This window comes from Diabrotica virgifera, chromosome 1, assembly GCF_917563875.1.
Source record: "Diabrotica virgifera virgifera chromosome 1, PGI_DIABVI_V3a".
In the NCBI taxonomy this organism is placed as follows: Eukaryota; Metazoa; Arthropoda; class Insecta; order Coleoptera; family Chrysomelidae; genus Diabrotica; species Diabrotica virgifera.
Window position 1 is genome coordinate 80,255,480 of NC_065443.1, and position 25,611 is coordinate 80,281,090.

At 33.7% G+C, this 25,611-nt stretch overlaps 1 protein-coding gene across 1 annotated transcript; it reads left to right on the forward strand.

Moving 5' to 3' along the window:
- On the forward strand, positions 1-25,178 carry LOC114327215 (dehydrogenase/reductase SDR family protein 7-like). The gene is made up of 3 exons (XM_028275750.2): positions 1-424; positions 13,955-14,318; positions 22,274-25,178. Exons 1-3 carry the CDS (start codon positions 251-253, stop codon positions 22,717-22,719), a joined length of 984 nt encoding a protein of 327 aa, XP_028131551.1. The 5' UTR covers positions 1-250; the 3' UTR covers positions 22,720-25,178.
- Positions 25,179-25,611: the final 433 nt, after the last annotated feature.

Consider the following 25,611-nt stretch of genomic DNA (forward strand, 5'->3'; position numbering starts at 1 on the left):
ATAATGTGACAGTATTTATAACCTAAACAAGGTTGATATAAAATACTGTACCTGTAATTTAATTTATTTAAATTATTTACCTATAAAGGCTATCATTCTTGTTCAGATAAAATTTATGTACATAATAAATATTTGGTATCTTTGACATCAAATATTGGTTAATAAATATCATCTATAAGTCAGATAATTGTCAAAAAGTTCATAGTTCAAGGTGTGCAAAGTATGTTCTAATACTCTGAACATCTCACAAATGTTTCACACAGTTGGTTTAACCATAGAAAACAGAATGAGCGAAGCCAAAAAGTTATATGAATCTTTAAGTTTGGTGGGTTCTGTCTCCCTAGCAGTATCATTGCCATGGATCATATTTAGAATATGCAAAGCTTTGTACTTACAGAAGGGTCTAAATGAGTTATTTGGAAAGGTAAGGATATTATAAATAAATATGTTTTACTAACCAAAGTTTCCACAAATTTCCAGTTTTAATTTCTTAATTGTTAATTGAACGCTATGCTGGAACAACATTGTAATCTGCCAAATCAGATTTTGTTGACAAATTGAAAAAACACCTTACAATTGATCATTTTGAAAAAAGTAATCTTTATGAGCTTAATATGATAGACTATAGGATGCATTAAACTAAAGTCTCGTAATATTTTCACAGTCGGCAGTACATATTTTGCACATACAGAACGTTGTTCCTTGGAAAACCCACATATGAAACTATTGGCGGTTACAACATTGTTCCAGCATAGCATTCAATTGAGAAATTAAAAAAAATAATGAATTCCAATCTTACTTGGATAATAGGAAACAACTGGTTAGAGCAAATGATACAGACTATAGTCTCAAAAATATTGTATGTGGGGTACCACAAGATTCAGTAAGGGTTCCTCTACTTTTAGATAGATAGATAGATAAATTTATTGATCTTTTTGTATCATTTACATGACATAAGACAAGTCACAAACATGGTATACCTATAGTCTATAGTACAATAAGTAGGTTATTAAAAAATACTACGCTAAAATTATCTTATTAAAAACATTAATGGTAACAAACATTTAGTAGAGAACAAGATTACGAGACTGATAAAATATTGTTAAAAGTATAAAAATATCGGAATCAGTTGCTAGAAATTTCCATTCAACTGATCTGAAAAGTTTCCCCTTGGTTGAGGTTGAGGATGTTCCAGGAACCGTTGACCTTGCCTGAAGTTGATTCGACTAAAATATACGTTTTTCGGCCAGAAATTTTTTTCGTAAACTTTTTCTTGTAGAGAGGGATCGAGTCCTATCATGAAGGCTTGGTTATTGGATCGGACAAAGTATGTTGGAAGTTTCTTTACATAAGTATTTTGTTCGCCTGATTGTTTCATAATATAGGCCTTTATATTGTCTTCTGTTACAGTATCAGGGACTCGTGACAAGAAAATCCAGATTTTCTTCTCAGTTTTATCTATACCCTGGAAATTTTCATCCCCATCTCCACTGCCTATATTATGGTTACGGGTTTTCCTAGTTTTCCTTTTTACTAAGGTAAAACCTTCTGCTTCCGACGGGTGATGATTAGCTTCATTTATTTTTGATGTTGAAGGTTTCATTCCTGCCAGATTGTTGTCATTGGTTAAGTTGATTACTTCATTTAATTTTTGTTCACTTTGTACTCTCATGATTTCAGCTGCTACCTGGTTAACCATTATTATTGGATCACCCTGTAAATTAGGAGTTCCCATATGTGTTGGTGATGACAAATTGCCTTGATGTTTATTTTTGTTGATTTGGTTTTTTGTTACAGATAAGGTTTTTGTATCACTTACCTTATCTATTGGAAGCAAGCTATTTTGATATGGTCTTGGTAGATTTTTATTAAATGATGAAATTTTATTTTCTAATGACGTTATTTTCTCGTTGAGTAAAAGGATTACCTGGCATTTATCGGATATTATTGGGACAGTGCAAGTTCAGAAAAGCGACATGTGGTTTCTTCGCTCTGCACTTTTATTCGCACTTTTAATTATATTGGCCAATCATATGGTCCTGGGTAGTGGATAATTGTCAAGGCCATAGTCCAAAAAAAAAATAATAAGAAGAAAAAATAAGATTTAGGTTATGTTATTAAATCGTAAACAATTGTATGTAGTAAATAAAATTAGTTATTAAAATGCAGTACTGCAAGCAAAATACAATTAACTAAATTTACCTTTATATAATAATTGCATATCATATCAATATTGTGGAGCAATATATAATTTTTCTTCTTAAATGACAATAGGTATGAAATGTACCTCAATTTGACAATTTCAATTGACAATATGAATTATTTAAGAAAGTTGCAATATTTCTCCGCTATTCACGCACAATCGTTTCGCGTATCCCTTCCGAGTACTTGCACACCGCGAATAGTGTATTTGCCTGTTATTGTTTGTTTCAAGAGTTTTATTTCTTCTCTAAGGTAGGAGTCTTCATTTATGTCAATCTCAGCAACTTGTTGAGATGGTTCATGTTTACAGTCTGTTTTTTTTAGTTCACTAGCTTGTTTTAAACATGCTGGGTGGAATATTTCACTGCACTTTATGCACGTCACTTTACTTTTAACTTTTTTGGAGCAATGTTTACATGTATAATTTACATTTTCATTGGGAGTAGGTGAAGTGTCAACTGCTTCACCCGCCATCTTGGTCAACGTACTGTCTTATCTTTATTAATGATATCACTAGTTACCTTCGCTGCTGTCTGATGCCAAAAGGCGTTTTGTTTATTTGAGTCAAGTGCCACTATAGCTAAAAGGGCTTTTGCCCTACTTGTGTCACTGTTGCCTTTCAGCATTCAAAAACTGTGAAATTAAATAGGTTCTTTCCATACTAAAGTAACTAAATATCGAGGGGTTCGAGCGAAAACCCGATAACTAAAAATAACATTGTTTCGATATAATCGCGATTAAAGATTTTAGGAAGGTTGAAGAAGATTTCAAATCGTCATAGAAAGTTTAATGACGATTTGATTGAATTTCCTATGACGATTTGAAATCTTCAACCTTCCTAAAATCTTTAATCGCGATTATCTCGAAACAATGTTATTTTTAGTTATCGGGTTTTCGCTCGAACCCCTCGATATATAGGCTGCACCAAAAGTGAGTAACTAATAAATGAGTGGCAGCAAATGTGTTAAAAGTCGATGGAAATTTTTTTCTTTTTGCTGAGTAGACCAGTATCACTTGGAGCAACTCAAATATTGCAACTCTTTATGCTGCCATAACTTCGGATCTACTTAGAATAAAAACACAACTCTATTTTACTCCATTATTTAAGCTACATATACTTATAGATGTATAATTGGTTGACAATTACAATACTCAAAATAGGTAACCAATCGATGATGCGCATAAAGATAATTTGAAACAAAAGTAATCTGTTGTGATAGTAGGTTTTACAATTTTAACGGATAAAATGACAATTGTAATCCTAGGTAAGAAATTTTTCAATGATGTAAATATAAATATTTTATATTAGTGGTATATTTTAAGTCATTGTATAGTGCAAGTGTATTCTATATTTATTTATTTTTTCCATAAAATATTTTAAACATGTATTAATATTCTGGCAAATATTTATACAAATATTGATATTTATATAAACATAAATATAAATATTCTGACAACTGTCAGATTTAACAAAATGTCATGCCTTGATTCGTGAGATTCTAAAATCTTATATGACGTCAAAATTAATGATGCACTGAAAAAGGGTTTGGGATCATCTGTATCTGTTTGACATCAGAAGAATAACACATTTAATATGTGTGTAATAACACAAGATTAATATATCAGTTTCCCGCTTTAAAAATCATATTTCTTCCCTAACTTTTTAACTTTTTAATACTTTTGGCCAGAGCTTTTGTATTGTGATTAGTGTTACATGACCTGTATTTATTAGATAACTCAAAACCGTTATACCTTGGAACATTTCTGAATTTATTTATTTTTATTGATTTCTTTTTTTCTTTTTTGTAACTGTACTACTCATAGAATTATTTTTTCTCAAACCACTTTGTTATGTTATATTATGATAATTTATGTTATATTATGACAATTTAGAACACTGTAACATTTATATCTGAATAGGGCTTGCCCGTGAATAAATAAATAAATAAATAAACATTTCAGAAGCTATTTCGAAGATCACTGGATTTCAACACTTTGTTCTTTATATATTTTAGAAACTGTTTGCTTTACAAAAACGAGTCTGTATCGCCATTAAGAAGAACAAAAAATACACTTTCTTCAAATAAACTTTTTTATCTCATTCCTAGGTTTTGTGTCACATTGGAACTACTAAAATCTATTATCTATACAAAAAATCGAACTTAACTGACTGATTTGGCAACATTTAGCGCACCTATGAGTATATTATTATCACGATATTGTGCCTTCATCTTTGATAGTGTCACATACTGCTGACGCACTGTTGCCAAAGGTTCACAGAACTCTCGAAAAATGGTATGGCTACTATATCTCGAATTAATATTGATGATGTGCTGATGTAGCCTGTTAATGAATAACTAAGAAATTACAGGACCCTTATGTACAGCTGGTTCCTAAAAAAACTGATCCGACTCTTAATAAGATTTGATTATTTTGAGCAGTGTATTTGATTGGTCTGACATTATATTATATTTATTATGACAGGCAAATAATAAAATAAACAAACAAACAACAAACAACTGATTACATATCGCACCCTCAGTGCAAGACTGCAGTAACTCAAAATTTTATGAAAATGAAGTAATCATGGAATTCGATTGTAAACATGCATATCTATCCCCTGTAAAACTTTAGTAACTTCCAAATGCTTAATGGGCTAAATATTACAACAACAACAGTTTAACTATTTTGCGTTTTTGAACATAAGTTCCGTGCAAAACTGTTGTAACTCTAATGTAACAGAGTTACAACAGTTTTGCATGGAACATTGCAACGGATTCGATAACAAGCAATGAAAAAAGTAAGATATTTGTTATTTTAATATCTATATCTGTGGTGTTTAATTTTAATATACAGAGCGTCTACGTAATCCATTAACGGCTGAGGCAATAAACAAAGATTTTCGAGACCAATCTATTCATGTAAATTTTATGTCCTTTGTGTAATACAATAACGGTCACTAAAAATGACAGAACTATTGGCCGATATAAAAAGGTGGCTGCTAATATCAGGTTTTGTAGTCCAAAAGTTTTGGTTTGGGGAACTTTGAAGCTGGCCGGCTAGTACAGGTGGCCGGTTTTGACAGGTGGCCGTTAACACAGGTTTTATTGTACATAATTGGTTTGGGTATTTTAAACTGGCCGTTAGTACAGGTGGCCGTTGTTGGCAGGTGGCCGGTAACACAGGTTTTACTGTAAAAGTAAATGTGTCTACGCTTTTTACAATTTTCTCCGTGCAAAACTGTTGTAACTTTGAAATTCTAATACTAAATGTGTAGTGATTAACAATTTTTTCCGTGCAAAAGTGTTGTAACTTTGAAATTCCTAATTTTTTTGCGTTAATATTATTTTGTTTAAATTTCTATTTTGGGTTAATGTAATATAGGCTGAAAAGCATGCAAAATCATAATTAAATGTTAATTTTTCTTAAAATTTGTGCACGAAAATAAACAAAATCGTCTTTATCTCGAAACTTACTTATTTTGACTTACTGCAGTCTTGCACTGAGGGTGCGATATGTTAATTCATATACCTATTAAAATAATTAATTCATAAAAGGATTCTCTTCTAATCTCTCAAAAAGCGTACAATCTTTATGAGCGGTAGATATTTTTGGTCTTCCAGAACCTTGCTTTCTTTCGAAAGTTTCTTGTTCTCTCCATCTCTTATTAATATTAAGAACTGTTGTTCTGCTTACGTTAAAATGGTTCGCTACAGCAGATAGTGACCAACCCTCTTCTAATTTCGTTACAGTTCTTGCTTTTAGTTCATTGCTAGCATGTGGAGCCATTTTTTGAGGTTGAACAAAATAAGTTATCTGACAAATTTTAAGATTTTGCAGTGGCAGTGACAGTGTGTAAATAATAAGTATTTATCCGTCAAAATAGACTGCTCAATTTTCTACAAAATACGATTTAAGAGTCGTATCAGTGTTTTTTGGAACCAGCTGTACAAGTAGTATTTTTATCTATATTTGGGTGTCATATGCAGCAGCTTAAGGTACTAGTACACTTTAGAAGACCAAAAATAAGCATTTTTTCAAGATTTTTTCTCTCAGAAATTTTATTAAAAATGAACATAAAACTTTTTACATATTAACATCTAACTCTTATGCCCGGTTGCACCAACATATTGTTACGTTTTTAGGAAATATTACGCGAATTGACTTTTAATTATTATTAAATAAATAAAAGACTTACTTGAAATTGTTTATTTATAACACTTACAATTAACACTTATTTAACAACAATATCTAATTTATTTTACACTTTCTAACATTTAATTTATTTACAAATACGACTTATCTACTTTAAAAATACATACATTTCAGCAACCCGATCAAACAATAAAACAATATATCGCGTCGAATATATTAACTGACTCCTAATTCTAAAAATGTCTGTTTATATAGTTACATACAATTTCTACTGAGTTCCAGAAACATCAAAAAAAGGTAAACATTAGTTGGAAAGCAATTGTTATGTTGAAATGGAATATACCAGAAAAGGATGGAACATCATAAATCAAATTAGGTAGACACGCTTCTCTCACCCGCAGACAGTTCGTCGCGACAGCTTCTGTTGTGGACAGAGCCGGCCTGGGACCGTGACATTGCCCCCTCCTCAAAAGATGGTTCCTCCTGGAACCTTGTCGGGACTGGAACTGGATGCTGGTATCTGCAACTGGACCCTCTTTTACAACTCCCAGTTGTATAAAAGTGACAGGGGACGGTCTTCGCTCCGCACCAGTAACTATGCGGATTGCAACAGACTAACACCCGGACCTCGGTGTCTTTAAAAATTTCTTCTACCATATTTCGGATAACTCTCCAGTCTAATTGGCGGCATTCTAACTTCGGCATGGCTAACTTTTGCACGTCGGACTCCAACACGTGCTCTCTCAATTGAATTAATGCATCCCATACATCTTGGTAGGTAGGTTGGTCATGGACGGTGTCTTTTGTTACCAGATAGAATAGGTAACGTGATGCATCTTGGAGTTTCAATGCTTTGCCAGGAGCTGGCAGTTGGCATTGAAGTTCTGCAACTCGACCAAACTTCCTTCGGAAGGCGAATGCCAACCCTCGTGCGTCTTTGATACTGGCCGGGATGGTATGGGCCAGTGAATAGTCATCGGGAAGTGCGAGTAGATCTCGCTTTTCTTCATTGGTAACACCATGTCTTGCTTTACCGGTACCTCCGTAGGCACCCATGAACTCTTCAAAGGTAAGGTCAGGTATTTCTCGAACTTGGTTGACTTCCACTTCTTCATCTACGTCGTGGTCTCCCTCGTACGGCGCCAACCGGTTATGGTGGACTATCATCGGCTTTCCCCTAGGAATCTTGCTTATTCGGTAGATAACGTCATTGATTTTCTTGACAATGAGGTACGGACCTTCCCAGAACTGCTGCAACTTGGGAGAGCAACCTGTTCGCTTCTTTGGATTATAAAGCCAGACTTTGTCGTTCTCCTTGAAACATCCCCTCTCGGCTTGGGTATCGTATCGTTTCTTCATTCGGTCGCTAGCGATCTGAAGATTAGAACGGACCAACTCATGTATATCGTCCATTCTTCTTCGCAATTCATTCACGTAATCCTCACCAGCAACATCTTCTCCAGGTCGACATCCAAACTCTAGATCACAGGGTAGACGCATCTCACGTCCAAATAGGACTTTTGCTGGTGTTTGGCCAGTTGATTCATTAACAGCAGATCTATAGGCCATTGCGAAGAACGGAAGGTACTGGTCCCAGTCTCGTTGATGATTGGACACCATCTTTGTCAAATACTTGCCAACTGTCCTATTCATACGCTCCACCATTCCATCCGATTGCGGGTGATAGGCCGTGGTTCTTGTCTTCTTCATGCCTAGTTTATCACAGATTCCTTGAAATAGATCGCTCTCAAAGTTCCTTCCTTGGTCACTATGGATCTCCAGAGGTACTTTGATTAACACATCTGCAATAGTGGCGGCCTTCTGGTCTGGAATTGCGAAGATCTCCACCCACTTCGTGAAGTAATCCATTACCACCAACATGTATTTGCATCCATTGTCACTTTCTGGAAATGGCCCGGCAATATCCAAAGCTATTCTTTCAAACGGACTTCCAACATTGTACTGTCTCATAGGAGCCTTTCTTTTCCGGTAGGGCCCGTTACTTGTAGCACAGGTAGTACATTTCTTACACCAGTCCTTCACATCGTCGGAACTCTTCATCCAATAAAATCGTTCCCGAATTCTCTGAAGGGTCTTCTTTACACCAAAATGCCCTCCTGATGGACTGTCGTGTAACTGACGAAGTACTTCGGCTACTCTGCTCTTTGGAATCACCAACTGTGTTCTCCTCACCGAACCATCATCATTTTCTATTACTCGTTTAAGCAAGCTGTCTTCCAAGATAAATGAGTCCCACTGGGCCCAATACGTCTTAACTGCTGAGCCTAGGCTTGATATTTCTTGCCAAGATGGTCGACGATTTTCTTCTTTCCATTTTCGAATCTTCTGTAAAACTGGATCTTTTTCTTGTTCTTCCTTGATCTTGGTAGGCGTCCACTCGTCGTTGACCACTGTTGTTCTTAATACTGCTGCTTCCTTTGACTCTGTTTTGTTGCAATGGGAACATTCTGCTGGACACGGTCTTCTAGACAGAGATTCAGCGTTTCTGTGGCTAACTCCGGCCCGATGCTCGATCTTGAAATCATATTCTTGAAGTCGTTCAATCCATCTGGCTATCTGACCCTCTGGATTCTTAAACTGCATTAACCATTTAAGGGCGGCATGGTCGGTTCGGATTAGAAACTTCCTTCCGTAGAGGTATTGATAGAAGTGTTCCACTGATTTTACTACTGCTAGAAGTTCTCTTCTCGTGACGCAATAATTTCGTTCAGGTTTTGAAAGCACTTTACTAAAATATCCAAGGACTCGTTCCTGTCCTCCTTGGATCTGAGACAGCACTCCTCCAATTCCCACATTACTTGCATCCGTATCTAAGATGAACTCTCCTTCTGGTAGTGGATACCCTAATATTGGCGCTGTAATTAAATGCCTCTTCAAAGTTTCAAAGGCCGTTTGGCAGTCTCCATCCCAGCAATAATCTCTTGCTTCCTCTGTAAGTCGCGTTAATGGCTTAGCGATATCTGCAAACTTCTTAATGAACCTCCGGTAGTAAGTACATAGTCCCAGAAAACTTCTCACTTGATGTTTATCAGTTGGTTCAGGCCATTCCTTAATGGAATCGATTTTTCCTTTATCCACGGCCACTCCTTCTTTGCTGATTATATGACCTAAATAATTGACTTTTCTTTGAAATAACTGGCATTTCTTGGGATTTAACATTAACTGGGCAGCTTTAAGTCGATTAAAGACGTCTTCTAAATTCTTCAGGTGGTCTTCAAACGTCTCTCCCAAAACGATTATGTCGTCTAAATACACCAGGCACGTTTTCCAAGATAACCCTCTCAACACATTTTCCATAAGCCTCTCAAATGTCGCAGGAGCGTTACAGAGTCCAAACGGCATAACGTTGAATTCCCATAATCCAGATCCTGTCGTAAAGGCCGTCTTCTCTTTGTCCACTGGATCCATTTCTACCTGCCAATATCCAGACTTCAAGTCCAACGTAGAAAACAATTTACTTCCAGCTAATGTGTCCAACGTGTCGTCGATCCGAGGCAGAGGATAACTATCTTTCTTGGTAACATTGTTCAACAAACGGTAGTCCACACAGAACCTCGTAGTTCCATCTTTCTTCTTGACCAGGACCACCGGAGAGACCCATGGGCTCGTAGAAGTTTCTATCACCCCGTCTTTCTTCATTTCTTGAACAATCCTTTCAGCTTCCTCTCTCTTCGCCTGTGGTAATCGTCGAGCTGATTGACGAATTGGCCTAGCGGTACCAGTGTCAATTTTATGTTTGACAACTGTCGTTCTTCCTGTCTTTCCTCCTTTCGGTACGAATATGTCACGATATTGCCTAAGAAATTCCCTTAATTTCCTTTTCTCCACTTGATTCAGAGATTGGCCTGCAACTGCAACCATTTGGTCGAACTTGTCGTTGGAATTATCTGATGTTGTTGTCTGACGGATTATGGACGTCACGGGTACACAAGTTCCTACTTTTGTCTCCTTCTTGATGGTCACCGGGTAGTCATTGACATTAATCAATCTCACGGGAATTTCTTTAGCAGAAGTAACCAATTCCTTTCCAATTATGATTCCTCGGCCAACCTCCTCGTCGTGGTTCCATGGCTCCATCATAACAGGTGTTCCTTCTTCTACAATTCCCTGTAGCCGCGCTACGATGATCGTTTCACTCCTCGCAGGCACAACTGTATCTTCTCTAATAGCTGCTAGCATAGTGCTGTCATCATGTGGATGAAGAAATACCTCCTCGTTGCCAACTTTGATTACCCTGTTCTTAAAATCCAATTGAAATCCACGCAAATTCATTACGTCCATTCCTAATATAACATCTTCTTCGATGTCTGCAACTATGACAGTATGGACGAACTTTTCTGCTCCAATCCCCAATTGTATCTGGATTTCTCCGTGGATGTTGGCATTTTCACCTGTGGCAGTCCGCAGTCGCAACCTCGTTGGTAAGAGTTTCTTACGACTGTTTATAACTGACGGTCGTATAATGGTCCTGGTCGCTCCGGTATCCACCAACAATGTATAATTTTTACCATTTATTTCTCCATCTACATATACATTATCTTCACGACATTTCAAAGAAGCTATTAGTATTAGATGGTCTTTAGAGGAGTTCTGAGTCGAGGCTGCCCCCCTAGGGTCTGTGCGTTCTCTTATTTCCTGCTGGTGAGTTTCTTGATTTGCGTTCTTCCTTAAACTCCGTGCGTACCTCTTTTCACCACAATTGCAGCAATTCATGGTCTTCGTTTTCTTCGATGTAAAGCCTTTCACCATATTTACCAGCTGGTCAAGTTTGTCTTCATCCTCTTCCTCTTTCACGGTCCTAACTTTACTGTACCCGCCAGAGGCCTGGGTAGCTGATTCGTATTCGAGGGCGGCAGACAAGACATCGACCAGCGTCTTGTGACGAGCTAATCGCAGTGTTCTTTGCATTTCATGATCACGAAGGCCATCAATAAATGTTTGAACAGCCAACTTTTCCATCATGTCTTCGGGAGCTGTTGGATATGCATATCGTACCAACCTGGCAATATCGACCTCGTATTCTTGAAGAGCTTCATCTTTCTTTTGTCTTCGATTTTTAAACTGCGACTGATAGACATGCTCTAAATGTTCGTGCCCGTATCGCATATTCAGTCTCTTTTTAAGCTGCTCGAAGTCATCTGTCTCCTCTACGGCTATGGTCTGGAGGACATCCAAAGCGTCGCCTCGAAGAGCAATAGTGAGGTTTACAGCTTTTTCTTTTTCGGACCATCCGTTCGCTCTGGCCGCCGATTCGAACTGTTTCATGTAGTTGTTCCATGATGACTTTCCGTCGAAATTTGGCACCTTAACACGAGCATGACCTACACTCCCTTCAACTATCGACCGTGGCTCCAATTTGTATTTGGTTTCATCATTTTTAATGTCTGTTAAGATGGGTTCCATACCTTTGTCTACTTTTTCCGTTTCCTCCATTTTCTTTTCTATTTCCTTGATCTTTTCTTCAAAAGTAGATTTTAGGGATGATATTTTGTCATCAAAATCGGAGGTAACTTTAGAGATGCTAGCAGAGATCTCGTTAGTCATCTTGCTTTCAAGGGATGAAATATCACCCGAAACTTTCGAAATGTCACTAGAAACTTTTTTTTCTAATGATGTAATGTCTGTCGAAACCTTCGAAATCGACGAGATCACAGCAGCATGCTTGTCTTCAAACAAATAGGTTTCTGGATCTTTACCCTCTTCCTGAAGAGCGTTCTTTAGACGTTCGACTAGATCAGCCTTTTTCCCAGTAGTGTCCATGTCTCTCTCTTCTAACTGGTTGCGGAGCTCCTTAACGATCAATTCAGTGATTTTCTTATGTTGTGAAGACATTGTCACACACTTTATTTATTACGATTTATATTTTATTTATTTTTAAAAGTTCCACACTCTATTTAAACCGAAAATTTACGTTAAATTTATGTATTTCAAGTATCCTCACTTCTGCACCATTTTGTTACGTTTTTAGGAAATATTACGCGAATTGACTTTTAATTATTATTAAATAAATAAAAGACTTACTTGAAATTGTTTATTTATAACACTTACAATTAACACTTATTTAACAACAATATCTAATTTATTTTACACTTTCTAACATTTAATTTATTTACAAATACGACTTATCTACTTTAAAAATACATACATTTCAGCAACCCGATCAAACAATAAAACAATATATCGCGTCGAATATATTAACTGACTCCTAATTCTAAAAATGTCTGTTTATATAGTTACATACAATTTCTACTGAGTTCCAGAAACATCAAAAAAAGGTAAACATTAGTTGGAAAGCAATTGTTATGTTGAAATGGAATATACCAGAAAAGGATGGAACATCATAAATCAAATTAGGTAGACACGCTTCTCTCACCCGCAGACAGTTCGTCGCGACAGCTTCTGTTGTGGACAGAGCCGGCCTGGGACCGTGACAATATCTTAAGCTTAAGTCGAGAATATCATAAGAATTAATATAATATAATTATAATATATTATAATAAGAATACCATAATATAATAATAGATATAATTGATAATAAGGTAAGAATCTAAAATTATGGTATTATAATTATAATATATTATAATAAGAATACCATGATATAATAATAGATATAATTGATAATAAGGTAAGAATATAAAATTATGGTGCAACGTAAGTGATACTCAAGGAGGCCCTATCTATAAGTAGAGCTTAGCTAAGCTGGAGCTTAAGATCTGTTGGTGCAACCAGGCATTAGAGAATACAAAAAATATATCTTTTTTCATTTATGCCCGTACACTAATATTGTAGAGGGTGCAAAAGTCGAGGCCTCGAAAAATGATGGCGGACAGTTAATCTCAGAATTGGGATATGTATCTGAAACAAAAAAATCGTACGGCATTTGAAAAAGGAAGGTTTCTTACGTGACAATTTACAACCGTTAGTGAAAAATTCCGCAAAACAAAGATTTTACGGAAATTTGAAAAAATTTTGTGAAAAAATCGCCCGTTTTCTTTCAGTTTTCCATGGTTAAAAAATATATATTTTTTGGTCAAATTGTGGTAAATTGTCACGTAAGAAACCTTCCTTTTTCAAATGCAGTACGATTTTTTTGTTTCAGATATCCCAATCCTGAGATTAACTGTCCGCCATCATTTTTCGAAGCCTTGACTTTTGCGCCCTCTATAATATTAGTGTGAAAAAAGGTATAATTTTTGTACTCTCTAAGAGTTAGCTATTAATATGTAAATAGTTTTATGTTCATTTTTAATAAAGGTTCTGAGAAAAAAATGATTATTTTTGGTCTTCTAAAGTGTACTAGTACCTTAAACTTATTTAACTTATTAGTTCCTAAGGTTGATTATGCAATTTGCATTAAATTTTGCAATATATTGTTTTATCTTATTGCAATATTTTTGATTTTATAATATTGACGATTTATGTAATTTCATTTGTTACTGTTTTTTTTTCTCTGACTCTTTGTAAGCTTTGTTTAACAAATTGTACAATTTTCAATGGCAGTAAAGCATATTTCTATTCTGTTTTAATTTAAATAAAAAAAATTACCTCTAGTACTTACATAAAAAATGTTTTTAAGGTGGTGGTTATTACTGGCGCAAGTTCAGGATTAGGAGAAGCTCTAGCCCATGAATTTTACAAGAAAGGCTGCCAAGTAGTATTATGCGCGAGGAGAAGACAAGAATTAGAACGAGTTAGAACAGATTTGTTACATTCACATAGTACTGTACAGACACACCCTCCTATTATTATCCCTCTTGACTTAGCAGACATTGATAACTTGCAAGAACAAGTAAAGAAGATATTATCAATCACAGGAAAAATAGACATACTAATTAATAATGGTGGAGTATCTCATAGAGGTAATGCGCTCTCCACCCATGTTGATGTTGATATGAAGATTATGACAGTTAATTATTTTGGAACTATTGCTTTAACAAAAGGTAATTTGGCCTTTATATATCAAATATTTTTTTAAGGATTCTACATGATACTTTTTTTATTTATACAGTGGACTCTCTCTATAACGAACACGGATATTACGAGATTTCGCTTATAACGAGGTAGACTAGATGTCCCATGAAATTTCTATTTAACTATAACACCTCTATAACGAGGCATATTTGGTTATAACAAGGAAAAGTGAAATCGAAGAATATATTTCTTTACCTGTTTTTAGCGCAGTAATGGCTATAAATAAATACCCCAACTGTCTGTATGTAGAAATGCCCAACATCTGTGTTATTATAGAGGCCAGTGCTGTAATAAACTCCACCGCCTGTAATAAACTTTTTCCTTTATCGACCGATATTGAATATTGTAGGAAATTTACGATGGCGAAGTCTTATTGTTCAGGTCGACCATCAACACCTAATAAACTACGTAAGAGGCATCAAAACATTTCAATATTATTAATGTCTGATATAACGAGATCCGCTTATAACGAAGTAATTAGTCCGCCATTTCAGTTCTCGTTATAGAGGGAGTCTACTGTACTATAATAATCCATTTTACTACAAAGTAAAAAATATCTGATTTCGTAGTAGATTTAGCATACACTACATTTAGTTTTCAATTCGATATACGGACTTAAAATGGCAACACTACCAACGTCCCACATAATATTCAATAAGCTATACTTTATTATAATTTATAGACACGTAAACATTAAGAGTGTAGGCGATAGCATAGAGTCATAGAGTATCAATTAGGTGACTATTTCGTTTAGTTTTTGAATATTTTTGGACTCATTACTTGTTAATTGCTTAAATTATTTATTAATTAAATTAATAAGATTATTTTCAATTATGTATTCAGTGATTATAATAATTTATATACTATGCAATAAAAACTATAATAATCCTGAGAAAACTAATAAGTATTTTTGAAAAATTTAAACGCAGAATGAAAGATTACGATCTTACCGTGGGCCGAAAGTAACTGAAAACTTCCGTAATGTTTATTTTAATAAGTTACAGGGGTGAAAAACTAAGAGAAAATGTGGTGTGATTTTTAATTTCAAATATCTCGTTCAAAAGAAACTTTTTATTTATTCTAAGGAACTTTCGGCCCTCGATAATAATTTAGTCTTTCATTCTGCGTTTAAATTTTTTAAAAATATTTATTAGTTTTTACAGGATTTGAAAAAAATGGACAACATGTCCGTGTTGATATTTTCCAAATGGAACATTCGCTCTCTTTGTCATACAACACACTGAGTCAAATAGAATATGATGACAAGACATTGACAATTTTAAATATTTGACATGGCATCGGGAATATTTTGAGTTGTTGATTAAATAATATTGATAGTGTATTTGATAAATAATTGATTTAAGACGTGAACTTAATAAAAAGTTAATTGTTTGTTATTTATGGACGATCCAAGCAGAGAATTGAATTGACCAGGATATATTCTGTGATCCAAGTATTTTGTTGTTAAAGATGTTCAAAATTGTAAGCGTTCCATAGTAACAATATATTATTAAAAAATCACTTTAAGGCCATCGGTACATAATTCGCAAATATTTTACGGCTATCCCTACTTTTTCTGTCTTTACACGGCAAATTACGTGTGGTAAAATTCACACTGGTATGGATATGTAAATATTACTAGAACGTCATTCTACTTGACAATGTTATGATTAACTTTAAAGAGATGTCTTTTGAATGTTCTTGGATAACTGTTATTAATTTGTATAATTGCAAATTATTAATTCAGTTAATAAATGTCATAATTTTTTCACTATGTATTCAGTGATTGTAATAATTTATATGTACAACAAAAACTAATACTCAATCGAGAAAAGAGGAAAAGTGTTAAAATGATTTTTTAATAATATATTGTTACTATGGAACGCTTACAATTTTGAACATCTTTAATAAAATACTTGGATCACAGAATATATCATCCTGATATATTCTCTGCTTGGATCTTCCACAAATAATACACAATAAATAACTTTTTATTAAGTTCACGTCTTAATCAATTATTTATCAAGTACACTATATAGGGCTTTTCATCGATTGTCATTATAATATATTATATAATATTAATATACACGGATTATACGACATATGACAGAAGCTCGAAACAAATGACTGTGAATGAAAAGCCCTATATCAACATTATTTAATCAACAACTCAAAATATTCCCGATGACTGACAATATATTCTATTCGACTGAGTGCGTTGTAAGACAAAGATAGATTTGGAAAATATTACCACGGACATTGTGTTCATTTTTTTCGAATGCTGAAAAAACCAATAAATATTTTTGAAAAATTTAAACGCAGAATGAAAGACTAAATTATTACCGAGGGACGAAAGTCCCTTAGAATAAATAAAAAGTTTATTTTGAATGAGATATTTGAAATTAAAAATCACACTAAATTTTCTCTTAGTTTTTCACCCCTGTCACTTATTAAAATAAACATTATAGAAGTTCTCAGGGACTTTCGGCCGTCGCTAATAACGTAATCTTTCATTCTGCTTTTAAATTTTTCAAAAATACTTATTAGTTTTCTCAGGATTCGAAAAAAATGAATCCCCATTTGAATAGCATTGCAGCCGGAAATAGCATTGCACCCATCCCCGTAACACTTTTCCTCTTTTCTCGATTGAGTATTTGTTTTTGTTGTACAGTATATAAATTATTACAATCACTGAATACATAATTAATAGTGAAAAAAATATATTTATTAACTGAATTAATAATTTGTAATTATACAAGTAACAGTTATCCAAGAACATTAAAAAGCCATCTCTTTAAAGTTAATGATGACATTATCAAGTAGTAATGTTTACATATCCATACCAGTGAGAATTTTACTACACGTAATTTGCCGTGTAAAGACAGAAAAAGTAGGGATAGCCATAAAATATTTGCGAATTATGTACCGATGGCCTTAATAACATACTGTTACTGTCAGAACGAGTAGATAAATTTGGAACATCTTTAACAGCTAAAATACAATTTTAAATAAACTAAAAGTAAAGATGATTCAGATCTGATTACAGAATAGAGCCTCCACTATGTGCTTATATGTATGTATATGTATTTTGATTTCAACTTAAATTTCATCAGAGCACCTGTGTATAAGCACTGAATTTCGGTGTAATTATTAAAATAATTACCAAAGATGCTACTAGCACCATCTATGTATTGTTAGTCGAATGAGTCAGGACCTAAAATTCGAATTGATATCCTCTGATGCCTTTTAAGATGTAAATATAAAGCAATACAGAGTGATGAATTAGTCGACAAGGGGATCTTTAATTGCATCCACAACCTTTTGTTCACCGTGATAACAATAATTAGCGAACTAGTTCCATATAGCGAACTAATTACATATTACAAATAATTACCAAAGATGCAACTAGCACCATATATGAATCGTAAGTCAAAAGAGGCAAAAACTAAAATTCGAATTATTATCATCTGCGCTTTGTAAGATGGAAATATAAAGTAGAACAGAGTGGTGAATAGTTTTTTTCACTTTTGTGGGTATAAAAGGAACTAGTTTGCAAAGATTATTATCACTGTCAATGACAAGTCGTGAATGCAATCAGAGCCGTGCGGTACATATTTTCAATATGATGCAAGACTTCGAAATGCCGCCCCTTGAATATTATTGAAACTTACTTTTATTTTTACTAAATGAAACTACACAAAATGAACGAAACCTTTTATTTTAAAAACAAAACATACTTTAAATTAAATTCGTATTAACATTACATAACATCTACAAAAATTACAATTTTACCTTTCTGACAGTAAATTTTAGCAAACTCGTCAATCAGATTGGTGTAGTCTAAAGTAGGAGCTAGTGGGGACTCTATTGAAATGAGTGCTACATTTTTTAGCTTTGTTTGTCTTATGTAGCTTCGAAAGTAGTTTTTAATAATTTTTAATTTTAAAAAACTACTTTCCCCACTAGCTACCGTGACAGAGAGCGTTAATAAAATTCGTGATACAACTACATTTGGATATAAAGAAATAGGGTTATTTTGGCATAAATACACTCACCGGCACAAAATTTCGCCACTAAAATTTTTTTATTAAATTTCACAACTTATAGCTTTATTATTTGTACTCCGATTTTCAAGATTCTTACATCAGTTTGTAGGTACCTACATGTATTGATATCGTTTGTTATTATTACGGTAACAAATTTTTTTTTCTTAGATGGCATTATACGGGGCTGAATGGAAGCGTTATATTTTCTACTGAATTTAAAAAAATTGTGTGGAATTTTTTCGTATTTTCCCAAAGGCATCACTAAGGTTTTGTTTTTGGAATTATCCAAATATCTCTTTTCTTGCAAGAGTTGCGCAATTTTTTATAAATAAAAACACTGATTGATTTATAAATATACATATCTTAAATAAAGTAAATGAAAATGTAGTATGTCAAAGTGTGTAAATAATTTATTTCCTTAGCTGAGCGCTTTCGACATAAACGTCATCATCGGAGCTAATGCTAAAATAAAAAAAAAGAGATCTTGTAAGAAAAAGAAGTACAAAACTCTTTTTTTACTTACGTCAAATACTAAAAAAGTACCGCTACATAGAGGTGTAAACAAGTGCATCTTAGGAATGTAAATTTGATTTTTAAATTGTGAATGCTAACTTAGTCCTCCGTACAACAGCAAACAGCAAAAAAACAGAAAGAAACGGCCACATACACGTTGCACAAAAACATATAAACTTTTTTCATGGTACGGGTGTCGATATCACCCGTCCATCCTTGGCCTAGTAACAACAGCTGACTGACAAGGTCGGATATTCAAATCTGCTTTTATCTGTTCTGCGTTGACGTTCAGTCAGCTGTTGTTACTAGGCCAAGGATGGACGGGTGATATCGACACCCGTACCATGAAAAAAGTTTATATGTTTTTGTGCAACGTGTATGTGGCCGTTTCTTTCTGTTTTTTTGCTGTTTGCTGTTGTACGGAGGACTAAGTTAGCATTCACAATTTAAAAATCAAATTTACATTCCTAAGATGCACTTGTTTACACCTCTATGTAGCGGTACTTTTTTAGTATTTGACGTAAGTAAAAAAAGAGTTTTGTACTTCTTTTTCTTACAAGATCTCTTTTTTTATTTTAGCATTAGCTCCGATGATGACGTTTATGTCGAAAGCGCTCAGCTAAGGAAATAAATTATTTACACACTTTGACATACTACATTTTCATTTTCCCTTATTCATTCAAGTGTGTACAAACTTATCAGTCTTTCAACTATTCTTAAATAAAGGTTCATATCATAAAATTCTTCTAGAAGATCATTTGCCTCTATATCCGATTATTTTTCTTTTTCATTTTTTCTATTGAAAGTATTGAATGAAAATTCATACAGTATGTTTCTAGTTTCTTATAATCTATTTCCCTCAATTTACAATTAATCAAATTATTATATCCACAGACTTTTCTTAATCAAATCGACGCTTTTTTCTCCTGCAGTGGGAGCACGCAAAATAGAATTCTATTTTAGTGACGTCACGTTGTATAGCAACCGTCGATTCGCGCATTGTGAAATTCGTTTTGTGACGTCAGCAAAATAGAATTCTATTTTGCATGCTCCCACTGCAGGCTCGAATTTCATTTTCAGCTGGAAATTCGGAACTTATATCAAGATTTTCTGCAATTTCATTTGTAGTAATTTTCATTTGGTCATAACTAGATTGTCTGTAACTTTTCATTTTTTCGCTTAGACATTGTTGTTAAAACATAAATCCTTAAATCGTATACCTCAATGTCGTAATAACAAAGAATTTTTAGAAAAAGATAAGCGTTGTATAAAATATTTATACTTTCGGCTAACACTTGGCCCTACATATTTTTTTAATTATTGAATGGTTCAATTTGTATTTTGATTTTACTGATTATGCCGCCCCGCTTGTGATGCCGCCTGATGCGACTGCCTCACCGCATCATAGCACGACACGGCCCTGAATGCAATTATAGATTCCCTTGTCGAGGAATTCACCACTCTGATTTTGATCGCCTATGTGAACATCACATAGATGATCAAAACTTAGGTGCAACAAAAAATAGAGAATAAAGTCAAATACACTTTATTACTCCAGCTTTGGTTTCTTTCAGTTCTGAATAGATATCTATATATTTAACTCTGAAATACAAGGTTCTGTCAAGGAATGTAGGCTTGAAAATCTTTAGTATTCGTATTTCATTAACAAATAGCACATCTAGAAATATTTCAGAACAGGTTTTCTTTTGCATTTTTAATCAAAGTAGTTATTGTTAGTTTCTGTTCTACTGTTGATTTTTTTAAAGCCAATTAGTCCAGAAAGCCACTGCGCATCCGCTAGGAAAAATATTCTAATTCGGATTTTTTGCACAATCTTACTCAAAAAGGACTCCTTTTAACAAATTTGCATGTTGCCAGGACCAAAAGGTGGTCAAAAATTTTTTGTACGTTTTTTTTTGTTTTTTTTCCTAAAATTATTTTTTTTGCATGGAAAAAAGTTTTTTTTGGGTTTTTTGGATCATTCCAAACAGAAAAGGTCTTTAGTGACTTTTCTCTAAAAATGATAGTTTTTGACATATAAGCGATTAAAAATTGAAAAATTGCCAAATCGGCCATTTTTAACCCTCAAAAACTATGTGAAAAACTGAAAATTTGAATGTTGCCAAGGTAGGTAGATATTCTTTAAACATCGATTGATGAAATCCCGAAGAGCTTTTTGCAATACAATATTCAAAACTCCTTTGTTCTTTAATTACTAATCAAGCGTGCGCGACACTATTTTCTACCGACAGTATGGTGCAAATGAAAGGAATAAATTCGTTATTTCGTAAACCGGTGGCTTTAACGAAAAATCCCGAAATAGGTCGATTTTTATTTTTAAGTTATGATATTGTGGCGTATATGGTATACTAGTGACGTCATCCGTCTGGGCGTGATGACGTAATCGATGATTTTTTTAAATGAGAATAGGGGTCGTGTGGTAGCTCATTTGAAAGGTTCTTCAATTCTCTATTCAGTAATGTAAACATTTACATAATTATTTATACAGGGTGTCCTTCTTCTTTTTTTGTCAAATAATTAAAAATTTTTTGGACACCCTGTATAAATAATTATGTAAATGTTTACATTACTGAATAGAGAATTGAAGAACCTTTCAAATGAGCTAGCACACGACCCCTCTTCTCATTTAAAAAAATCATCGATTACGTCATCACGTCCAGATGGATGACGTCACTAGTATACCATATATGCCACAATATCATAACTTAAAAATAAAAATCGACCTGTTTCGGGATTTTTCCTTAGAGTCGCCGGTTTATGAAATAACGAATTTATTCCTTTCATTTGCACCATACTGTCGGTGGAAAATAGTGTCGCGTACGCTTGATTAGCAATTAAAAAACAAAGGAGTTTTGAATATTGTATTGCAAAAAACTCTTTGGGATTTTATCAATCGATGCTTAAAGAATATCTACCTACCTTGGCAACATTCAAATTTTCAGTTTTTCACATAGTTTTTGAGGGTTAAAAATGGCCGATTTCGCAATTTTTCAATTTTTAATCGATTATATGTCAAAAACTATCACTTTTAGAGAAAAGTCACCAAAGACCTTTTCTGTTTGGAATGATCCAAAAAACCCAAAAAAACTTTTTTCCATGCAAAAAAAATAATTTTAGGAAAAAAACAAAAAAAAAAACGTTCAAAAAATTTTTGACCACCTTTTGGTCCTGGCAACATGCAAATTTGTTAAAAGGAGTCCTTTTTGAGTAAGATTGTGCAAAAAATTCGAATTAGAATATTTTTCCTAGCGGATGCGCAGTGGCTTTCTGGACTAAATATAAAGAGTATATTGTATATTTTTCTTATTTGAAATTTTTATAAATTAATACTTTTTAATTTTTAGCTGTTCTCGTGGACATGGACAAAAGAAAAGATGGACAAATTGTTTTTGTTAGTTCTGTGCAAGGATTAATAGGTCTTCCTGAAAGATCTGCCTATAGTGCTTCAAAACATGCATTACAAGCTTTCAGTGATAGTTTAAGAGCAGAAATGACAGCCAGTAATATTTCCGTAACAGTTGTTAGCCCTGGTTACATCAAAACTAACCTATCATTGAATGCTTTAACAGGATCTGGGGCCAGCCATGGAGAAATGGACAGCAACACTGAGAACGGATATTCCCCTGAATATGTCGCAAAAACGATTTTAAAAGCTGTAGCTGAAAAGAAGAAGGAAATTATAGTTGCACCGCTGCTTCCCCGGGTAGCGATATTCCTGAGGAATTTTTTGCCTTCAGTTTTTTTCTTAGTCATGGCCAAGAGGGCGAAAAAGTCTAGTTTAAAACAATAGTTTGCTATTTGAAGTAAAATCTGTAGGTAAATATGGAATTTATACAAGCAGCATTTTGAAATTTGTGTAGGTATTTACTAAATACGCTATTTTTAAGAGTAATAGAAATTGATTTTCTTTTACCATCACGTTTGGATTATGTTATTTGAATCAAGCTTTATGACAATATTTATTTAAAAAATTGCATGATATTGGACAAGAAAATATAACATCGTTCCTTAATATTGAAAATATTGTGAAATATTTTGTGATATACTGTTAAAACAATATTTGACAGTTTGTAACTATTTTGGTATTACTGGAATAATTTTTGTTGTTAGACAAATTTTTAGTGTGATAGAAGACCTTTTTAATTATATTTTTGTCTCTACTGTATTTATTTACAATTTGTTAATTAGATAAACACTAACACTAACACAAACTAACTACTCACTATGGTTTGTTTTTAAACCAGGAGGAGTAAACTAAAAAGACAGATTCACACCCAAGAAAGTTACTAGAAAAATCACCAAATACATCTTCTTTTTTGGTAGATCATGTCGGCCTTCGACGGTAATCCATAAAATACTATATTATACTAATACGTCGCTAAAGAGTTCTAAAAACAACTTTTTTTTATATAAAAGCAAACTAAAAATCTAAAAATTAAAGGAATAACGCAGAAAACACAAAAAATTGCTGACATAACTTAATTAACCTATGACATGCCAACAGTGTCAAAATTTCATAACAGTGGAGTAAAGTTGCCTGAGGTTGGACCAATTACAAACAAGAATTACACTCGGTAAATTTGAATTACTCCTCCTGGTTTAAAAATAGACCACCAATGGTACACATGTATAGTCCGTAGTTCGTACATTATAAATACCGTTGCACGTCATCCGCGTCATAACAAGTGACATCACAATCACATGATGCCAACACGAAATATTTAAGTCATAGGCATGTTCCTTTTTAGAATCGTTTAGCCGAGTACTCTGGAATTACATCCACTAGACATATTTTATTATATACGCGTTGAAATAATATTGGAAGATTTTTATTAATGTAAATTTAAAGAAACCTACAATAATTTGTTTCATTTGATTTGAATAAGTGGAATATAAAGCATTTTATAAAGGTTACTTGTTCGAGTTACACTCTAATTGCGAGCGAAGCAAAGTGACATTTTGGCATACATTGGTAACACTTATTTGACAGTTGCGGTGTTGACACTTCAGATTTGTTTTTATTATTTACTATAAGTATTTGTTTTATCAAAAATGAATAACCATTTTCAATTTCGTTGCAAAACGAAAATACAGCCGAACCATATTCTAGTCCAATCAGAGTGCAGCAAGCACCTCTACCGGTTTCGAAACTTATTAGTCTCCCTATTAGCTTTTCTCCCTATTAATGACTAAATTAATTTTTTTTCCTTACTTTGGACTTGTGTCCTAAAAAAATGTGTTCCGGACATCAAGGCACCGATCTAAATCGGTGTCTCGCTGTCCAGACCGTGTGTGCTCGGTCACTCAGCCGGCGAATTAACAAAATAAATTTTGTTCTCCTCGACGGCTGAGCGCCCGAAAGGTGTGGCCATCAAGCCCACGTCTGTCGGTACGTGACCTCGATGCTCACATTCCGCGGCTATGGTCCATTTGACCTACCTGAAGGGTACTTAGTGCCTGAAGGGCGACATTTGTCTTTCGATATCATGTGGCTATCTTAATTTTTCATTCTTAAGGGTTTCCTCTATATCCAGCTAACTGCTGTTTTCGTTTTGCAACGAAATTGAAAAATGGTTATTTATTTTTGATTTATATTTACTCTGATTGGAGTACGAAGGGAACCATTCTCGTTGGAACTTTACCGCGCTGAACAGATGGGGCGTGAATTGTAAATTGTAGAATTCCCTCATCTTCCTTAGTCTCAGCATCCGTATGGCTTGCAAATTGTAGAAGCCTCGGAGGTGTAACCAGAGAAGGTTCCCATTGTTTTCATTCTGGTGGGATGTAGAATAGCATTATGTTGTTTTATATGCCATTAGAGTGAAAACTTAGTCTATTTGTTTTATATTTATTGTTTTTATTATTTTCTTTAACGTAAGATTATAACTTAATTCTTGTTTTCTATTTCTAATGTTTTTATATATTTACATTGCATATTAATTTGTTTTGTTGTATAATCCACTTCCGCAATAATTTTATATTTGATTTAAAATGAATTCAGGAATTTTTTGTAATTGGGCAACAATGTCAACTTAGATCTCTGACGTAGATAATGACGTGCAACGGTATTTATAATGTACGAACTATATAAGTCTATTGCCTTTTACAACTAGTTATTAAATAGTTTCACTTTAAAAAATAGTTTCACAAATGTTAGATTTTATATTTTCCACTAGTAGATCATACGTGACTTTTTGTAATTTTACATGTCTAATCTAGTCGTTTTATCTATTAAAGGTTTGATACAAATTGGAATTTTTATTATTAAAACTAAACATTAAATGTGTTAAATTAACTAATTTTTATGGGAAATAAGCCACAATTTTACTAAAAAAATGATTTTATTAACGTTTTGACGCCCAAATCGGGTGTCCTTGTCAAAATACAAAAAATATTAATGAATTAAACAAAAATGTCGTTGCTTAGTAAAATAAAATTCTTCTAATAATTTATTTAATCTGACTCATTTATATGGGCAATTCAGGGATGTTAAAAAGGGAATCATTAAATCCTTATATGATAGAGCCAAAATTACTTGTTCTAACGAAAATTCATTCTTAGAAGAAAAACAATTGTTAACATATGTTTTATTAAAAAATGATTATCCTTTATCGTTTATAAATAAGGGATTGTCAAGATTAGATCGAATTGAACAGAACAACTTAGAACGGGATCCTATAGC